At 39.9% G+C, this 13,042-nt stretch overlaps 1 protein-coding gene across 11 annotated transcripts in view; it reads right to left on the bottom strand.

The window, feature by feature from the left end:
* gro (TLE family member transcriptional corepressor groucho) overlaps positions 1 to 13,042 on the bottom strand; it is a 115,855-nt gene that overhangs the window by 84,773 nt on the left and 18,040 nt on the right. For 7 of the 11 annotated variants that reach the window (XM_069132383.1, XM_069132385.1, XM_069132389.1 and 4 more), the window contains exons 3-4: positions 4,996 to 5,102; positions 1,134 to 1,209 (exon numbers count right to left, since the gene is read on the bottom strand). In XM_069132383.1, the coding sequence (XP_068988484.1) occupies positions 1,134 to 1,209; positions 4,996 to 5,102 (183 nt within the window). The remainder of the gene's footprint in view (positions 1 to 1,133; positions 1,210 to 4,995; positions 5,103 to 13,042) is intronic. The other 4 variants (XM_069132384.1, XM_069132387.1, XM_069132388.1 and 1 more) reach the window with 1 other exon arrangement.

Genomic DNA, 13,042 nt, shown 5'->3' with positions numbered 1-13,042 from the left:
ATCAGAGGTACGAAAGAACAACGAATTCCTCAACTGTTCGATAATAAATATTTAATAAAGAAGTGAGAAATGAAACGGACTCCCGTGGTAAATACTTTGGTCCACGTTAATGCCGCACTTTAATATAGGTAAGTCCAAGTTAAGCTCCTTACCGATGACGATACGATTAGTACGGTTGGTTGAGCTAATTGCCTTCGTGCTGATGGGAACTGAATCGAAGAGCCGGCAATATGAAGCGAGAACAATATCGATCGTTTTTCTCCATTGCCCCGTGTCGGGGAGGGTTGCGACAAAGATTACCGAGTTCAATAATGGCCCTGTAACCTCGTTGCTTATAAAACCCGATTCCGTGGCTACGATTACCCTCTCTATCGATAATTTCAACAATAGAAGCACGTGCACCGGCACAGGACTTTCGACAATTCCAGTCTGTGTATTATAACTAAGATAACAACAAAAGATATACACTATCGGAGGATGTATCACACTACCGTAATGTGTAATTGTAATATTTCGTTTTTATTCGATCCTTGTTTCGATTTCTACGTATAGGAACATAGTAACGTTGAAATAATTCTGCATTCGCAAAAGTTAACACGTCTTCGTTTTACGTTTTGATTTTAATCGTAATTTTTACGTATCGTTGATTTTTACGTAATTTTATTAACCTGGATAATTTCAACAACTTTGGCAGTCGTAGGAATCTTAATAATCGAAGAGCCTGCTGCGGTAAGGAGGAAGCTCGGCTTTCAGTCGTTTGAACAGACGAAGAAAAACCAACTGAAAGTTGATCAGAATCAAATGACTTTCCCAAACCTGCTGTGGATTCACAGTCGACTAACATTCGTAGTAACTTTTGCGCTTTCGAATATAAAGTCTATATCTTTCTTTCTCTTCCGATCGACAGAGTCTTCGATCTTTCTAACTTCTACGTCCTAGAATTTTCATAATTTTCGCAACTTTCGTCACACGAAACGTTATACTCCGAAGAAACGCGTAACCACGCGCGTTAACAGTGCGACGATTCATCGAATCCGCTCGAGTTCGTCTGAGTGTCATCTAAGCGATGTTTTCAACTGCCGTGAATAAGTTGTACTCGATACGAAGATAAAAAGATATGAAGGCGAACTTACAAAGTGCCTTACCATAACGTAATGCCTCTGCATCTCGGTCTTCTCGCTGGCCAGTTTCTCACATTCGATCTTCAGTCTGAAAAGTGAAAAGCGATTGAGGACAGAGTCAGTCAGTCAGACATGCGTTAAAGCAGAAATCGCGCGCACTCGTTCAGGACCATTTTGTATGCGTGTGTTTGTACGTGTATGTACATGTGTGCCTAAATGCATATATATATATATATATATATATATATATATATATTGTATAATGTGCGTGTGTGGACGCTTGTGTGTGTACGTGTAAATACGTGCAAGCGCATAGGGCAAGACCGCTTCCTTTCCCTTTGGGATTTGCAGCATCTTGAATTCGAGGAGGAAGAGAACGCGGTGTGTCTCTAGAAAGTAAGATCGAGTTCTCCGGCGAAAAAGCTGAAGGAATAAGAAGAAATGAGATTATGGCGGTGTTAGCGGTTGCGGCGGGCGACCCGACCACTGAAAACCTAAAAAAAAAAAAAGAAGCCCAGCTATGAATAAAGGAAGAGGAACCTGCCGGGGACATTTTGGCAAATATCCGATCGTTCTACGCGTTATTTGCCGAGGAAAATCGATCGGAACGTATGGTATAAAGTTGCTCTTGGAATCGTTTTAACTTCACTCGCGTGCAATTTTAACGCGATGTATCTCGTATTTTTATTAAAGAAATACATTTTACACGGTAACCATTATGAGTTAAATTTTGAAATAAGGTGCACGTTGATTCGCTCGAAATTGAGATATTATTTATAACTAGAGTTATTCGAATATCAAAAGTGGATCTTAATCATTCGCTGTGATCGAATGTTCATGGCCTGTGTACGTAGGTACTTTACGAGCTTCTCGGAAAGAATTGATCACCATCGCTTTTATACAATTCTCGCCAGAAGATGACGTAAGTAATCGCGTATTTCCAGGTAAATGAAAAAAAATAATATTCCTAATGGTCATTTTTCTCTACGTTCTAATTATTGGAGCTAACCAACGTGGCTCCAAAAACCCATACGTTTACAAATGCTGTTCGCATAATGAAATTCACCTGCCGATTGTACGAATCGTTACGTAAATTGGTATAAAAATGATTATTAAGAAAATTCATTTACGCCACGCACGTTTCATTTTTACGTATCTACGTTTCATTTTTATAGTATTTTTGTAACCATATGAAGATACAAGTAACATGGAATTTAACACGATTCGACCGAAAACTAGTATAAACTATAACAGAAACAACGGATCCTAAATACTTTTTGTAGCCACCACAGTACGATTTCACATGAACTTTCGTCACTTTGTAATGCACACTTGTATCTTGCAAGAAAGTTAATATCAAAATTCATAAAACTGCCAAAGATGATACAATAAACCACGCGGCGATAAAAATTGCGAGTGTTTTAAAGTCGAAATAAAAGAAGTACGATTCACGGCGAAAATGGTCGAGACTGTAGAACGTAGATTGCGAAAGACCGTGCAACAATAAGACTCCGTCTAGCAATAGAACGTACGCTTTGTAAAACCGTGGCTTTTCTCAAGGAAAGGAAGCACGTCGCTGAATTTTCGCGAGCGGCGAATTCCACGAGGTCGTAAAAAAAAATTGCCAAGAGGCAGGCAGAAAGTTCATGAATTACCGGGAAAATTTCGTCGAGGCCAGAACGTCCCGGGGCAGACATACATACGCGCACTGGGTGGCGACTAGCGACGAGTACGCGTAGCACGTATTAGCTGGGCGTTAACAACGAAACGCAAATTTAACCGTCCATCCGACGGTTTCAACGGTATCGCAAGTGCGGCATGCGAGATAATTAATGATACGTAAACGCAGACATTTGTACACACGGTCCCATTACACGGGCGTCCGCCCGAAAGTGAGCACTGTTCCAATAACGTTAACGGTTATAGCATCGCCTGCATCTGGATACTACTTGCCGGAACGTCGATTAATTACCGTGTCCGAGCCTCGATTATCAATTACCATAAATCGTCGACATGCACGCGATGTCGCGCGAGTTCTTTCTCACCGATCAAAACCGTATACGATTTTGTCACTTTCGTGATTCGAGGTACGGAAGACTGTCGCTTAAGCGGCTCTCGTAGAAGCGGACCTCCGACGAGACGAAAGAATCACCGGTTAATCCGAAGATACGCATACAGTATGCGAACCGGTAACTGATGATAAAACCGGGCAGTGCGTGGTTTCTCGTGAAAAAAGAAAGAAAAAGCGTGAAATGTAGGGTAATGTTCGGACGCGCGAGCTTTCGATTCTGAGAAAAACTGAGTTTGAAAGTTAGCCCGGTACGCGATCGAAACTCCGTTGCAAAGTACGGAGAAGCAGCGATGTTGCGAATATCGCTTTTTACAATTCACCGTAGGATTTACTATTGTTTATGTCATCTGCTTGCGATAAATCCGTGGGGATAACGAATCGAATGAAAATAAATCACTTGTTTCTTCAGAATTGAATATTAAACTGTGTTCGCGTGTAATTGAATCGAGAGACGAATAAAAAGTGGTGTCGATCGGTTTAACTTCTGAGAGGCTGATATATAAATAACGAACGTTCTACATGTACTACGTACGCTCGCGAAGGTATTCCAACAGTTATAGAAATTTCCTGCGAATATATTACGCGCGTTATACGAAACATTTTGAGATAACACTAAGAATGTAATGAAACGCGATTGTCGTGATTATGCTGGTAAGGTATCCGAAACAAATCTGCAAATGTAACATAGAAACTACAAGATATTTAGCGCAAGTATATTTTGCAGAGATGATAAAAGAATTTAAACAGCCAATTATCCAATTACATTGGTAAACCGCGATAGATACTCAGTGGAATTGTCTTTAGCACTTGTTGTGTGTACCGGTGATTATGAAAGAGGCCCGAATCATACGTCGTATTTATCGTTACAAGATATTTAAAATTTTGCGTTTGAACTGAATCCTCTTTAACGACGTCACAGCCGATTCGATTCAACGGTTCACTTTCCACTACTTTACAAATATGTTTTTGGATTATCGTAATGTTACGTAGTACGAGACGAACGTAACGCAGAATAATAACAAACTCGTTTGTTTTAGATTCTTGACTAAGGCCACTTTCATAATCACCGGAACATACGTTTGAAAGGACTATTTACCAATTTTTAACCAAATATATATACAACATGTAGTAAACATCTCGTAACTTCTATGTACATTTCTACGCTGCTTTCAATTGTTACCGATATAATCGTTACCTTTGAATCTTGTTACGGTATTAAATAAGATTTCAAAATGTTTTATACGATACGCGTAACATATACGTGAAAATATTCTCTGATAAGCGTCTAAATATACGTTTGTCAGCCACTGTATATTCGCCGCGAATCTTTGCGTTAGATTTTCAACTGGAGATCGTCCTGTTATCCGCGTATCCGGTTTGCGACTGAAGCCCGCGAGCGTTCGAAACGTTCGACGCGTTATTAGGAGCCGGGAGAGGAGAGGACGTCGTGAGCAAACAATTCCAACTTTCCTCTCTCGGATAAGAGACTTCGAAGCGATCGGCGTGCAACAGCGTCAACGGGGTGGGTTCTGAAACAACCTCGAAACAGGGAGCAGCGGGACGAAGGAGGAAAGGCGAGGAAAGATGGGCAGAAGACAGCCGAGGCAAGCATCGGCGTCAATAATCGTGGATCTTCGAGAAACGCGAACGCGAGACGGAAGGGATGAATAGACGAGAAAACTGGAAAGGGGGAGTTGGGCGGAGGTGGTGGAGAAAGAAAAACAAAGAGCAAGCGAGAGAGAGAGAGAGAGAGAGAGAGAGACAGCGAGGACGAGGAGAGTCAAAGAAAAGAGAAAGACTCACGAGTGGTTCTGTTGCTGGATGAAATTGAATTCCTCTTTGATCCTCTCGCAAGTGTCAGCCACCGTGAATTTCAGACCTCCCGCAGCCCCACCGCTTCCTCCGCCACCCTGCAACATAAAAAAAAAGAGGAAGAAAGAAAATGAAAGAGAAAATAAGAGGAGGGAATTCGATTAGCATACACGACAAAGCAGCCGCGACAAAGAACGAAAAATAGATCAGCTAAAACGACGAAGCGTTATGGTCGTACGGGCGTGTACACGCTGAGAAGACGCTCCGATCTGTAGAAAAGTTACTGTCCACTTTTTCTATGTGGTAATTAATCGACGCGTAATTTGAAGCAACAAGGTGCTTTTATTTATATATAGATATATATAATATAGTGGTTTGTTAAACCGTAGTTATTCGTTCATAGTAGCTTGCTGTAGCAAGAAAGATATGTACATTCGAAAACAATAACGTGAGCACTCGTGTCATTCGACGAGATATTTCATTTTTTATATTCTAAGGAAAATAAAGAAAAGAAGTAAGAAGAAACGTGAAACACGCTCGTTTTAAAAATGTATATTTGGAAAATCGTATTACGAAGGTATGCGGATAAAAATTTAGTCGATCGTAAACTGAAATCTTGAATCTTGTTCTACGATAAGATTTATAAAAACAATGTTTTCGAGGTATTAAACAGAGGAGAAAAATATTGCCGAGAACCGCTGTAATCGAATCTTATATTATCAGAATTATCTGACATTTAAAATATACCTCGTATCTCGATCCCGTTGTCAATCGTCGTAAAGCTTTGTAGCCTAAAGTATGGTACAATATTTTTTTCACAAGTAACGTTGTTACGCGCAACTCGTGGTATAGAAAAACGCGTTCTCTTCATCTAGAGTAAGAAAACTGGACGAGTTAACAAGCAAGATTTCTATCGACTCGCACAATTCAAACAGACGATACGATAACAGTCTTGCCGCAACGATGGAACTCTATTTGCGAAATACACAGGGAAAAAACTCGTTAAAGGGTGCAAAGGCAACGAAGGAATCTCGTTACGCCGGAAATCGTGTATACACGGTAAAAGAGAGGGGGCAAGAGGAAAAGAAAGCAAAAGAGAAGTCGACATTACGCCTGGTCCTTAGATCGGTGAGACCGTAGAATAAATCCGAAATAAATCTTAACAAATCCGAATTTAAAGGAAAACCGTGCGGTATACGCGTTCGTTCGTTCGTTCGTTGCAGAAACGCCTGTAAAATGGTAACGAGGTTAAAGTCGAAGATGACAAGCAACCACTATCAAATGGCCTTCGACCGCATAAGGCGCACGCAAACACAGAAACCGAGCTCAGAAACGCGAGCAGAGGGCATCCAGGTATAAAAGACGAGCGACTCCGTTGCCTAAGAGGGAGAAACGAGGCCTGAAGAGCCAAGGATGAAGGACCATGAAGGCGTCCTTAATGAGACCCATTCCACCAGGTAGCACGAGGTCTGTGTCTACGGGTTCTTCAGCCACGTATACCAACGCCGCTCTACCGGTTGAAATTACGGAGGAAAGGATCAGGCTTTCCGATGACAGTAATGATTACGTTACACATACACACGTATTCTTACGTAGAGTATATGTGTGTGTATATATGTATATATATATATATACATTATGTATTTAAATATACATGTAAATATACAATGTCAGTCTAATTTCGTAAATACAGTTCAAAAGCGCTAAAGGAATTATTAAGAAAAACTAATCTTCTAATGACTTAAATAGAGTGTATTGTAGAATTACGATCGTTGAAGTTGAATATTCTTTTTACGATTCCTTTAATTATTTATTCATTTGCGTTTTCGTCATATTCTACCGATAATATAGCATCTTCTTTATTGACACCCGATACAGAGATACATTTGCTCAAAGCAATATCGATGTTGTACACTGTTTTAACATTTAAATAGCATTACAATCATTCAATACCTATTTTCGTTCATTTACATTCTTATAATACACATCCGCCGGTGTTCTCTTTATTGAAATTCGATATAAAACGATTTGTTTATTACTGTGCAAAGAGAGAAGTTTGGTTGGGAGAATGGGCGAAATTCCATTTTCCAATCAAATCATTAATCCGATACGATTACGGCAGCATCATTGAACATCGATATTGTGCGTCGAAGAGAAAATGGGAGACAGAGAAAGAGAAAATGGGTGGGAGCGGGGGATAGAGAGAGGGAGAGAGTAAAATTTCGGGCTGAATGACAAAATCTCTCGATAGAGAGAAATATTCCGACACGACGTTAAATGGTCAATGACTGTCCGCCGGCTGGAAAATTCCAGTTTTTCGACGCTACGTAGTCTCGCGTAGAATGATTTGGCCACTTGTTGAATTCGAAACGGGGAGTGGCTGTCGGTGGTAAAATGGTTTGGGAACAAGCTGGGGAAGAGGACGACGGTGGTCCTCACTTGTTGCAATCATCAAACGGAACAGTCATCGAACAGGTTGTTGTTCCGATGGTTAACCCGCCAGCGTACACATATCCGTTATGTGATACGGTGGACGACAATTCGTTTTCATGAAAATTTTCGTACGATCTGACCAACGTGCTCTCACCATCCGCGATAATTCCCGGCATCGATATTAAACGTATCTCTTCGAGGCTTTCTATTGCTGTCATATTTGACATTAAAATTAATTTGTAAACGACATTATTAGCGTGAACTCGCTGTAATGTATTTTTCTCAAAATACGTGATATTCGAAGAAATCAATTTTTATTTCTAGCGTGTTTCGCAAAGGATCATCGAAAACTATTGCGAATATACCGGTACGAGTTTAAATATATACTCGATTCGTATTTTCTGATAGGCAATGATAAACACAATATACCAAATTACAGTCCTATAATCGAATACGATATAATACGAATGGCAAATTGTTCGACGAAATTAAATTTACCTTATACTCCAAAACTAGAATATTGTGCAGCAATAAGAAAACAAAAAAATTTACCTATTCAAAGATACCTTAACGCAGCCAATATATCGACTATTACCATCGTCGAATAATCCCTCCGACATGAAGACATTAATTAACGACAACGATTCGTGGCAGTTTTACGCATTAACGCAATATTGGATATCGGGCGCGTATCGCGACACACGGCGAGGACATCAATTTTCGTCCCTTTCGTTTCTTTATTTTTTTTAATTACTTTCCCTTCTTCCCTACTTTTTCGACCGTTCTTTGACGCGACCATCGGATTTAGTTCTTTCAGCTTAACGAATCAAATACATATATACATATACATACACATATGTATGTATATACAGATATATAGATATATAGGTTCACGTAAAGCAGCTCAGCCGAATGTTCACGGTGCGGCCGCGCGCACAAGATGAGTCACGCATCGATGCTTCGGCCCCTGATCAAAAGAGAACGGATTCGAATGGCAAAAATCAATTTTTCAATAATTTTCTTTGCCTCCCATAAGCCGTCCAATCATCCATGCCTTTCCCACTATGTCAAAACTGTTATTAACGAGCGAAGACAAAAGTCTTCCGTTCTCGGGGCGGCTCGACAAGAGCACGCTTTTGCCCAGCCTCTATATACCACGGGCCTTTGTATTCATTGTCTGCCCGATTCCCCTTTCACACCAGCGAAATCAATGAAGAAGCACGCGTGAGCGCATCTATATACGTGTAAGCGTGCGCATACGCGTGTAAATGTGTGTGGTACGGCATGGTATAGCGTGTCGTGTGTGTGGTGTATACGGAGGATCGTATCGAAAAACCGGCTGGTTCACTTTGTTGCCAAGAGATAATGGCCATGCGAATCGTAAATAAGGTAATAGGTCTTCGCAGGGCCGAGGATAGACCAAAGATCGAATGACGTAAGCGAGAAACCCCCTAAGGGCCCGTCCACAACTTTCAAGAAAGTCGTGCATTAAGGTTACATGAGTTTGGAATAAATTTAACGTTAGAATTACGGAATTATATGGTTAATGTGATCGGATATTTTTCGTTTGTTCGATTAGGAAAAAAAAAACACGACAGCGTTTCTGGTAGCGTTAACGTTCGTCGTTTTATCGAAACAGAAACGTGATTGATTACACAGACTTACTTATTTTCATCGCTCTTAATCCTATTCAACTATACTATTCAGCGAAAGTCGCACTTTTCACAAGAACGATTTTAAAATTCAATCGCATATTATAAAGTCATATGAAAACATGAAATTGAAAAAAAGACTTTCTTTCAGTCTTTTATCCTACGTAGTCATCGTACCAAAGTACGTATTAAAAATGCGCAATTGTAGCGTTAAAAGAGTGTCAAATTCTACGATTATAAAGTTTCCAGAAGTTTGTTTTAACCTTCTGCTTTATAAAATATAAATCTTGTCTTTCCTCTTATCGCATCTCCATTATGTAGATTATACTTCGTAAGAATAGGCATTATAATTAGAAACTGTAGACTCAGAGTGGATACAACGTGCTTGAGTCGTAACGAATGCGGAGTGTTTTAATCTTAATTTCAAATCGATCTTGTTTATAAAGCGAGATTCATTGCGTATAGTTTATGTACAGTGTTAATACACTGCACACGTTTACAAGTTCGTGTGCGTTTCTAAGTATAAAAAATTCATAAAGAAATACGAAATTTCACGATTTGTTCCCATCTACCACATAATTCCTTCGTAGAATGAGTCTTACAAGAGATACACGAATTTATGAATTGACCAGATATATTCGATAATATTCGTGTCTACAAAAAATATCACGAAATAAGAGATTAACGATGAAAAACAAACCTGGAAGGATTCGAGTTACTGCTGCCGAAAAAAATTCGCCTCAACATCTATAGATCTATATGGAAATAGAGCTGATGGGTGGGGCTATGCTGAAATTTGTTTTTCATTATTTCATCTTATTCGCGCGAATTTGCTCCTCGGTTCCCTTATTTTATATCGCGGAAAGGATTCTAATTGGATGAGGCAACGCTATTGGGAATTATTCAAATCGTGTTCCGAGGCTGTTGAAAGTCAGACGTACGAAGCCGATGTAGCTGCACTTGAATAAACATCGATGTATCGATATGCAGTGAACACTGACGAATAAGCGCAACTTTTCTATACGTACACGGCCACATAGTCAATGTATACCGATACGAATAACAGGCCAGGCCATTCGAAGCACCTAGCGCGTCTTTGAATTACACATGTGGTTCATCAATAAAACGATAAATAAAGGAAACGAGGATCAAAGTGGCTAGTTACGTGGGATTTGAGAAAGTTTAAGATAACGGTCGAAAAAGAATCGAGACTCCCTCGTTTCCTCTTCCCTACTTTCTTTCTTTTTTCTTCTTTTTTCATTTTTGAAATGATATTTCATCGCGTTAGTTGAAAGGAAATTCTCTGAAATGAAAATAAACGTTTGACGATATCGAACGCATAAAGCTCGCAGAAAGTAGGGTCGTAAGGAGTCGTAAATAATTTCCAAGTTATAGGTGATTTCTTTTCGTGATTTTATGCATCCGAATAGAATTGCATTGTCGGGAAGATAATATAGGCGATTTGTGAAATGATACTAGCTGGTCGTGTTTGAGACTGCGAATAGAAGTAAGAATTGGAGAGGAAAGCCTACCATATCGAATCATAATATCATTCTCTATAATCATTCCGAAGAGATTGTTTTATCAAAGAGAATAATAAACTAAAAATTATACCTATATAATGAAAATCATTTTAAAATATAAAAAAAATGTTCTCCGAGATAATCGTTTATACTGAAATAAGTAGCGGCGATCGACCTCAATTCCCAAGAATATAAATATTAAGAAATTAACAAGTTATCTTGAAACCTTGTTCGATCATCGCCGTTCTATTCCTATGTAAACAATTTATTTTAGAATACGTTTCACAGAGGGAAAAAGAAGGCAACTTCGTTATAATAAAACGGAACACATTTTGAAATGTCTGCCTGCGAAACGGCTTGAAGGAAAACGTATGCTCAATCAATGTCGAGACATAAAATGTGCTAACAAATACCGGCACGCTTTGTAAGGGGAACCTAGACTGAATTTAGAGGGTGGATGAGCAGGAGGGAGACTGCTTGTAGAAGAAGACCAAGGTGAAAGGGAGAGAGGGAGAACACGTGGTGAAATTCCTGCCGTTCAGAGGTGCGCAGTTAGAATACGTAAATCTTCGTTGCGATAGCGAGTAACTGATAAAAAGAGGTAACACATTTTACATAATTTCTTCTCGCATCTACGCGTTAAATTACGCGATGAATTATAAGCGTTGTTCCTTCTTCTTCTTTCTTTTATTACCATACTTGGAATTACGCTTGCCACGAAGATTTGTATGGTTTAATACTGTCACGTGCAGTGTAAATACATATCAGTAGTTTTCGGCACACAGCGAGCGGTCCATTAACAGCAGTGAATTGACTGACGTCTCCTTATTGGCAAAGTTATCGATTAAACGAGACTTGTAATTGTAACAGTGGCGTAGGTGAGCTACGCTCAAATTGTATACGTTTGTAAATTGCTCTGAATGGTAAACAATGCTGGGTAAACGAGAACGTTGTACAGTAAACAGAAATAAAAACGCGTTAATTGCGAGAACACTTCTCGTTTATATCCGGACAAATAAAAGCAATCCAAGAATGAAAGAAAGTCCTAGTTCCTTTTAATTAATTACAGAAATGATCCGACGTAGCTATATCCATTCGTTGCATCCATATTTTAAACAACCAAGAGTTTTATAAAAATCGCCAAAATTCTTAAAGCTGTTACAGGTAAAAAGCTCTCGTGGTTAAAGATATTTAAAATATAGTTTCTATATGACTACTGCTTTGTGGAAAATAATCTCAACGTGTCGTTAACCTCTTCAGAACACAACTCCTCTGTTTTGTCTATGAAGAAAATTGTGCTTCTCTTTCTTTCTCTTTTATTCATTTTTTTATTAGTTATTAATAGCAGAAATACGTTTGCGAGCAGTTTTGTGAAGAAGCTATAATGCGCTAAAATTTGAGGACAATTCTGGCAAAAACGAATACATCTAATTAATTGATAAATCGCCAATGTCGCGTATACATAGGCTCGCGTGATAGCGTCGATTCAGCGACCAATATCCGCGGTAGAATCTTCTAACGAACGCTTTATACGCAATTAATAGAAGATAGGTACAATATGCATGTACCTTGCATCATAACTTCCATCAAACCTATGATGCTAGCTTTATCGCGTAGACATAAATGTTCAGAAGTTTACAAAAGCTGGTACTGTGGCTTACGAATACACCGATAGCCATTAAGCTATACACCGGTTAACGATACAACACCGCAAAACGTGTACTTTGCAAATTACGAGAAAATTCGAAAAGTTCCAGGAGTTTCACAGGACCTCGCCTTACCAGTTACGGTTTAAGAGTAACGAACACTGTGAAACGTCAGATTCCAAGATACATATACAACTAGATAACCCATCCAAGCAAGATATCGTATCGATGAAAAGTCTCGACAATGAATCTAAGCCTTGAGTTCGAACGCGAATGCCTCTTCCTCGTCCATTAACGAACTGTATTACTGGAACTATTCCAACAAACCTTGGAGAATCCATCGAAGATATGCAAGCAATCGAACGTTAAGCCGGCTTTTGCTACCATTTCTTGCAAGACCCGTGATGCATTCTGGGTGGCAGAGAGACGAGGCCAAGAGAGACGAGAGAGTTGAAGCTCGCTTCACTCGTTCACGCGCGTAACCTCACGTCCATGTCGCAATGGCGGATTGACGGCCGCGTTACCGCTCAGGTCGCACATGTACACACGCGAAACAGCCGTGTGCAGCATGTACGAGGGACGAGCATCACGGAGCTCGTCTTGTATATCGGTATGATTATTATAGGTTAGACGTTTCATGGCAGTGCGCACAATGCAGCGGAGTAGAGGACCGGCGGAATATAACCTCGCTTCCCGCAGACCCAGGGCGACGTGATCCAACGACAGAGCCACAGCGGCACACACAGTGTTGTTCTTAATAGGGTTGTGTGTAGCGGCGCACACG

The sequence above is a fragment of the Bombus flavifrons genome, chromosome 2, assembly GCF_040668555.2.
Source record: "Bombus flavifrons isolate JBK064 chromosome 2, iyBomFlav1_principal, whole genome shotgun sequence".
NCBI classification, from domain to species: Eukaryota; Metazoa; Arthropoda; class Insecta; order Hymenoptera; family Apidae; genus Bombus; species Bombus flavifrons.
Note: the sequence above shows the minus strand (reverse complement) of the source record. Positions and strands in the feature narration are given on the sequence as shown.